The 7,941-nt window shown below is 35.0% G+C and overlaps 1 protein-coding gene and 1 long non-coding RNA gene across 3 annotated transcripts in view; one reads left to right on the top strand and one right to left on the bottom strand.

Moving 5' to 3' along the window:
- The first annotated feature begins 1,316 nt into the window (after positions 1 to 1,316).
- gpa33b (glycoprotein A33 (transmembrane), paralog b) lies at positions 1,317 to 7,870 on the top strand. 2 transcript variants are annotated; one of them, XM_082175430.1, is made up of 8 exons: positions 1,317 to 1,531; positions 2,219 to 2,385; positions 2,513 to 2,729; positions 2,856 to 3,020; positions 3,108 to 3,224; positions 6,323 to 6,434; positions 6,556 to 7,125; positions 7,335 to 7,870. In XM_082175430.1, the coding sequence occupies exons 1-8, from the start codon at positions 1,486 to 1,488 to the stop codon at positions 7,339 to 7,341; spliced, it is 1,401 nt and encodes a 466-aa protein (XP_082031556.1). In that variant the 5' UTR covers positions 1,317 to 1,485; the 3' UTR covers positions 7,342 to 7,870. The 2 variants fall into 2 exon arrangements, with proteins under 2 accessions (XP_082031556.1, XP_082031555.1); XM_082175429.1 differs by having other exon boundaries at positions 6,556 to 7,870.
- Positions 3,466 to 7,941, bottom strand: part of LOC309502862 — a 77,183-nt gene continuing 72,707 nt past the window's right edge. Inside the window, exon 2 of the long non-coding RNA XR_014207419.1 lies at positions 3,466 to 4,607. This is a non-coding gene — a long non-coding RNA (uncharacterized lncRNA). The remainder of the gene's footprint in view (positions 4,608 to 7,941) is intronic.

Here is a 7,941-nt window from a genome sequence, read left to right as displayed (position 1 = left end):
TGTGCGTTTGAACCCAGAACCACCTCCAAAAAACTCACTGACATCATCACTATAATCAACCATAATTACACATGTAGACCTTGTATGCGTTGTGTTGTGCAAAAAGCAAAAAAACAGGAAACATTTATAAAATATTTGTTATATGAACATTTAAGTGAAATTAAAATAATGAATAAATAAATATAAAAAAATAGAAATTTGTCTATAGGGAAAAGATGTTTGCATTACTGTAGACATGTGACAAACGGTATACTGTATATTGGCAAAAACATGAAAGTAACAGAATTAATGACGCAAACTTCAGTAATTTGATTAGACAAGTTATAATTCTGCTGTAATGATGCTGTTGCAAGATAATAGTGTCATTATTCAGGTCAGTTCAGTTTCATTGATGATAACTGGAAATTAAATTCCAATTTAAAAAAAAACTCAGATATTTTATAAAAACTGTATTATTCAACTATTTGTAAATAGACTGTGTACATTTTGTAAGTTAATATATAATAAAATAATATAATAACAAATAAAGTTCTGTATAACATACTGAAAGACCAAAAGATGCAATGACCACTTCTTCAAATATATGCCAAATATAACAAACCCTTTGACTGTAAAAAAAAAAAAAAAAAAGTTTCTGTGCAATTTTGTGTTTAATTATTTTGTTTATTTTTATATATATATCTTTTTTTTTTTTTCTCAATGTTACAGATCCCGATTGCAATTAAAAAATTGTTACGTTTTTTGTTTTGTTTTTACACTGAAAACAGTCTGACAAAAAATGACCCAAAAACAATAAAGTTCTTAAATGGAATAGTCTATATAGAAAGAGTGAGAACAAGTCTGTTAACTAGCACAGATAAGCAGTTTTTGTCAGCATGGCGTCTGTTAAAGATCAATAGTTCTTGTAAATGTGCCTGTAATTTTAATTATGCTTCATTTACTACCATCTGCTGGTCAGATCTGGCAATACACCACAGCTGGAATACACATTCAGCTTGTTTTAGGTTAGACCAACAATATTAGATTGGTTTTTCGAAAGACAGAAACATTACGATATTATTAATATCATACTGACATGAACACAAGTAAAGCTTGTGTGAGTGTGCCAGTGTATGTAAAACTTACGTTTTATCAAGTGATATTGTATACAATCATCCAGAATAAAATTCAAGAACTAATATCTAATACCTACCCCATGTATGTGAGTTCATTTCCCAGCAATGGCTTCCACTATTTACTAATATGACTGTCATGACATCACATCATCTGCCATTTTGTTACAACCTAACTTGTAAAACTTTGAGTGAGAGGAAAGGGTCCAAAGTGCAATAAAGGTGTGGTCGATTACAGGTGCAGATTGCCGAAGTAAAACTGTTTCAGGAGTTCACAGGAAGCCATGAGATAAGGATATATGAGAAATATACATATATATTTCTCAAATTCCCCCAAACACCATAAATTGCAGTGTGGCTGGACAGCGACAAAATGACCAACTGGAAGTTGATTTTTTGCAGCCTATATTTAATATCAGGTGAGGTGGTCACTTTCATGACGTTTACATTGAGTACAGCAAGATCAAATCAATGACATTATATGTTAGATTAACAGTGTGGGTCAAAAATGATTTGTTTTCTTGTCAGTTATTCAACATGTGACACTTACATTTAATTTAATATATGTTTTCAAGTAATAATGTTGTTAAGGTTTTCACCAGGGCTACAAAATGGCGAATTTTTAGCTACTTGTTTCATTCATCCATTTTCATAATAGACTCTTAGACACAATACAAAGCGTCAGTAGACAGTTTACAAATAAGGTGGACTTATGAATTCTTAAAATCTGTAATGATTTCATATTAAATAATTAAATGAAGAAATTGTATTAATAATAAGTTCCTATTTTAGCAGAATGTATAATATAATCACACCAGATGTATAGCTGATGAAGTTTACTGATAAACTTAAGTTGTGATGTAGATTTGTGATACTGTAAATGAGATTGATTTTCAAATGTAGAAATACAAGGAATTTTACTAAATATTTTCAGATCATTCTCTCTTATTATAAATTCGAATTCTGTTTCATGTTTCTTAAAGTTTAGTGAAATATTATTTGGGAATTCTGCATTTTAAACATTATTCCACGCTTGAATTCTGAGTTTTTAAAATGACTTAATAATTTCATTGTGTGATATTCAAGTTCTCTTTTTTGCCTCATAGTGATGTCGACTACTTTTGGACTGGAAGTGACAATGAGTGAAGCTTCCATGGAGGTTGCCAGGGGTGATGATGTCACCCTTACATGTAATTTTAAACCTAAAAATCAAGTAAACGATCTTATCATTATAACATGGAGTGGTCATTCTGATGAGACATCTGGAGACAAGGTAAGCCTAAAATATTGACAGTATTGATAAACTTCAACTGTCTACCAAAACACCACTAACCATGATAAGTGTAAAAACAATGACTGTTTATTAATGAATAAATGGTTATTTGTTTTGGTCCTAATAGGTACTTTTTGGTAGCTATTACTCTAATACTCGCAAAGTAGACATTGGACCACAGTATGAAGGCAAAGCCACGATAGACTCTGACATTGAGGCAAAAACATCAAAACTGACACTAAAACAAGTCACTCTTAAGGAAAGCAGAAGAATTAAATGTTATGTTCAGATTCCTGGAGACATTGATGGAAGAACAGCTGACTCTACTTTTCTTTTGGTTCAGGGTAAGATCTCTGGCACTTTGTCAAACTTATAACTTAACATCTCAAAATAAAAATTCCATATAACTATACATGGCAAGTGGAATCCTTTTTAAAAACGTTGAATAAATATATACATTTGTCTTATAGTTGCACCATCACAACCTGTTTGTAAGGTAGTAGGCACAGCAGAATATGGACACAATATTAGCCTAACCTGTGTTTCTGAGGAGGGCTCGCCATCACCCACATACAAATGGGAGAGATATGATGTCAAAAATTCCCCAAAAGCATTTCCTCTTAAAACCACTGAAAGTAAGTTTTGTCCCACTTTCAGTAGATTAGATTAATAACTTTTTTTGTCATTAAACGCTAAAGTTTACACATGATTTTGTGTAACAGAGGATGGAGTTCTGGCTTTGTTCAATGCATCCTTGGAGACATCAGGTTACTATATATGCCTGTCAACCAATAAGGTCGGATCAGCCAAATGTAACATGACATTGTCTGTAGTGCCATGTGAGTATTGCCTAATTTGCCTGCTTTCTTTTTAAATTTAAATGAGTGTTTACTTTCCAGATTCATTTTATTCAGATTATTTTACCATGTTTTGATTATTGTACCAGATTACTGTACCATGTGCTGGAGTACATTTTATAGAGTGCTTGACTCTATACATTGCATTGTCTTGCATTGTCAATACAAGATCTTGTATTGTGTGAAAACAGATCAAACAACATTTATCAATATTCTTTTACACTATATTAATACACATCAATATTTTGGTGTAAGAGATGCAAGAATTCACACAATACAAGATCTTGTATCTACAATGCAAGAGTCGAGCACTCTGTAAAGTCTCCTCCAGCACATCCCAAAGACTTTCAATGAATTTAAGTTCTGGGCTCAGAGGTGCCAATTCATGTGTGAGAATGATTCTTCATGCTCCCTCCCAACCATCTTTCACAATTTGAGACTGATGCATCTTGACATTGTCATCCTGGAATATGACCATGATGTAGGAAGACCATGAGGTCTTCCTACATGGTTGTTTAAGAAATGAAAAGTTACACACTGCATCAGTTAGTGTTAGAAGAACTGTTGTCAAACATATAACATGCTAGAAACATAATAATCACAGCAATAATGATCCAATTATCTGATTGTCAAGTCAAGTCAAGTCAAGTTTATTTGTATAGCGCTTTTCACAATACAGATTGTATCAAAGCAGCTTCACAGTATTAAATTAAAATAATACAACAAAGTTTGTTTCAAGAGGAATTTATTGATTGATAAAATTAAATTAAATATCCCCAAAATATCCCCAACTGAGCAAGCCAAAGGCAACAGTGGCAAGGAACCGAAAAACTCCATCAAGTGACCTAATGGTGTCCTAAAACTCCATCAGGTGACCTAATGGAGAAAAAAAACCTTGGGAGAACCCAGGCTCAGTCGGGGGCCAGTTCTCCTCTGGCATTTATGAGCTAGAGGCCGGATTGTAGTTTGAACTGTAGGATTATATGAATGCCTGGCTGAAGAGATGCGACTTTAATCTAGTTTTAAACTGGGAGAGCGAGTCTGAGCAACGAACAGTATCAGGAAGACTATTCCAGAGTTTTGGAGCCAAATGTGAAAATGCTCTCCCTCCTTTTGTGGTTTTGGATATCCTAGGTATGACCAAAAGCCTTGAATTTAGTGATCTTAAAGAGCGCGATGGATTATAGGGCGATAGAAGATCCGTTAAATATACTGGAGCTAAGCCGTTTAGGGCTTTATAAGTCAGTAGCAATACCTTGTAATTAATACGGAACTTTATAGGTAACCAATGCAGTGATGATAAAATTGGTGTTATATGATCATATTTTCTTGATCTCGTAAGAACTCTAGCGGCGGCATTTTGGACTAACTGTAGCTTGTTTATTGAGGATGCAGGACAACCAGCTAATAAAGCATTACAGTAATCCAGTCTCGAGGTCATGAATGCATGAACTAACTTTTCTGCATCAGAAACTGATAGCATATTACGTAGCTTGACATTGTCAACATGACATTGACAATTTACCTAATCTGTTATGTATAGACTACACTCCTCATTGTTATGTTATTCCAACACACTCTCATGAAAATGTGCAACTTTGTTTGGTCAAATTTTTACACTTTCATACAATCTTATTGCGAGCTTAATGGTTAGGTTTATGGGTGGGGTTAGAGGCAGACCTTCACGCTTAAGTTTTTCTTAAAAATCATATATTTCTATACAATTCACACTGTAAAAAAAAATAAAAATTCTCATGAGATCGGGTTAGTTATTCTGAGGTCTGAAACATGGAAGTAGGCTGATGTTTCTAGCTACTTAAGCTTGACTTTACATTCCAAAATGTGTTGCGCAAGTAGTTTTGACAGAAATTATGTGATTGCTTTTGAATAGTTTTTCTACTTTAGATGGACATCTTTGTCCATTGAACTGCGTGTCACTGTTTTTTTCGGTGTCTAGTGCATGAGCGGTGCATTTCTAAAAACTCGTCTGCAGACCTTTCTATCTTTTCCATTCCTTTTATGCACATATAAACATTCATCAGCTCGCACATCAGTTCTGGTAAATGGAAGCTCATGCATCTCCGCTTGACGTGCAAGAACCAATAAAGTTTATTCTCTAGTGTTACGCAGCACGTTTGAGCTTCCGCAAGAACCAATGAGGTTTGTTCTTGCACATCAAGCAGGTTCGGTTGAGTTTCTGATTCTGTTCGCTGATAGCCTAAAAAAAGATGAACGAAAGTTTTACGTTTGGAACGACATGAGGGTGAGTAATTAATGACAAAACTCTTATTTTTGTGTGAACTAACTCTTTTACAGAAAAAAATAAAACGCTGTTGCTTAGCAATAAGGTTGATCAGAAAAGTCAATCCGACAGTTTAATGGCAATTTACTGAGATTAAAGGTGACATAATATGCCCCTTTTCACAAGATTGATTCAGCTCAAAATACCCCCCAGATCATTTATTATAGCTTGTCAAAATTGGCAATTTTTGGGTGTGAGCAAAAAAAGCGCTGTTTTTGTGTGTGTCCCTTTAAATGCAAATGAAGAAGACGGTCGATCCTTTACATTAGCTTAGTTCGGATAAAATAACAAAACATGCGAATCTCAGTCATCCAAAATCTCCTCTGAAGCTGGGACTCTAAATAGTGTTCTGTGCTCGTCTGTGCAGCCATCAACAGAACAGTTTGCATGCTTTGCTCGAACTTTTCCCATTGCATTAGAACTGGTTACACTGTTGTTACTTGCGAAAACCAAATGGCGGCGCTGTAGGTGGAAACTTGCAGATTAATTGTCGGTTATTATAATATCCCCTTTCTACCTCAGAAGGGGAGCGAAATCTGATTGGCCTATTTTTTTGACATGCTTGCAGAAAAAGGCTTACCAAAACAAAGTCGCTAGGTTGTCACTTTTCACGTTTTCTGGGTTGGTAGATGCACCGGGGAACCAATTATAGCTCTTAAACACGAAAAGAAAAATATGATTTTCATGATATGCCATCTTTAATGCATGAAATATTGACCTCAGAGACTTTCAGCTTAATTTGCTAAATTGTAATTTCCATATCTTTCTGTTTTTACAGCCTCTATGAATCTTGCCACAATAGGCATTGTTGCTGGTTGTATTGCTGGAGCTGCAGTGCTTATAATAATCATCATCTGCTGTGTCCGCAAACGAAAACAGAAATCAAAAGTGTAAGAGTCAAGTGGAATAGGTCGCCATTAATCCTCTGGAAGCTTTTATTAAGCTTTTATTAATTAGGTTTTTATTAAGTTTTTATTATTATTATTAATCTGTGTTTATTTATTGCCTCAGAACTACAGTGGTGGAATACCATGAAACACTACAAACAGAATATATTGAGGAAGGGAATGCGCACATCACTGAAGAGAGAACTGACAAAGCTCGAAGTGATGACAATGGAGGTGGCCGTGATGACCTCAGTAACCGCTATGATGACCGCAAAGGTAGCCCTGATGACCTCAGCGTTCGCTATGATAATCGCAAAGGTAGCCGTGATGACCTCAGAGACCGCTATGATGACCGCAAAGGTAGCCGTGATGACCTCAGAGATCGCTATGATGACCGCAAAGGTAGCCGTGATGACCTCAGAGACCGCTATGATGACCGCAAAGGTAGCCGTGATGACCTCAGAGATCGCTATGATGACCGCAAAGGTAGCCGTGATGACCTCAGAGATCGCTATGATGATCGCAGAGGTAGCCGTGATGACCTCAGAGATCGCGATGACCTCAGAGATCGCGATGTTCGCAGAGGTAGCCGTGATGACCTCAAAGATCGGTATGATGATCGCAGAGGTAGCCGTGATGACCTCAGAGATCACTATGATGATCGCAGAGGTAGCCGTGATGACCTCAGAGATAGGTATGATGATCGCAGAGATCGGTATGATGACCATAGAGATCGCTATAGATAAAATCATTAAGCTCAGTATGATAATCAGTATGTGATGAACCATTGAATTATTATGACAGCCATCAAAATTTTGCTACAAGGAGGATGGCAGTGAGCCAAGGCCTCTACATTTTTTTCCTGTGTTGATAATAAAATAAAATTGTGCTTTATCCCTGCAGTGGCTAATGCATCTGAATCTTCTGACCTCAACGAATTATCCTTTTTTATTTACTTTTTTGTTCTATTTTACAGGATTGTAATAGTATTTTATTTACAGCATTTTCTTTTTCTTCTATCTGTCTATCAAGTAATTAGGCAAAATCATATTTTTATTCTTTTGAATCATGCATTTGTTCAGTCATTTTTTGGGCAGGTGTTCAGAATGGTGCTTAAGGACGGTCGGTGACATCTGTCCACTTTTTTGTACATTTCTATATTGTTATAAGAATGGAAAAAGCTTTTTAACCTGCATGTTATGTATATGTTTATGTTTTTTTAATCCAATAAAATAGGCCCTACTTAATTATAATCATATATAATTTGCATCCCTTATAATTCTGAATCATTTTTATGAGCGGTTTTAAGAGCTGATTATGACTTCTTTTTCTGTAATTTTACGGCACAATGTTGGAATTTATAAAAATGTCTAGAACTAATTAATGTTACACACCTGCTTGTCACATTCTAAATAAATAAATGATTTTAAAATATTGAATGTAGACTGAATGTAGTTTTTTTTTTTTTCGTTAATATGTGTCTTTGTAACAAGAAATAACTCTAAATTAT

The sequence above is a fragment of the Leuciscus leuciscus genome (genome assembly GCF_965113295.1).
Source record: "Leuciscus leuciscus genome assembly, chromosome: 7".
NCBI lineage: Eukaryota > Metazoa > Chordata > Actinopteri > Cypriniformes > Leuciscidae > Leuciscus > Leuciscus leuciscus.
This window is presented reverse-complemented; position numbering and strand designations above follow the sequence as displayed.

Excerpts from the sequence above, each read along its gene's own strand:
- gpa33b (XM_082175429.1), top strand. The coding sequence starts at position 1,486 with ATGACCAACTGGAAGTTGATTTTTTGCAGCCTATATTTAATATCAG. Across the intron at positions 2,386-2,512 it reads ATGAGACATCTGGAGACAAG|GTACTTTTTGGTAGCTATTA; the intron begins GTAAGCCTAAAA and ends TGGTCCTAATAG. Across the intron at positions 2,730-2,855 it reads TACTTTTCTTTTGGTTCAGG|TTGCACCATCACAACCTGTT; the intron begins GTAAGATCTCTG and ends TTTGTCTTATAG.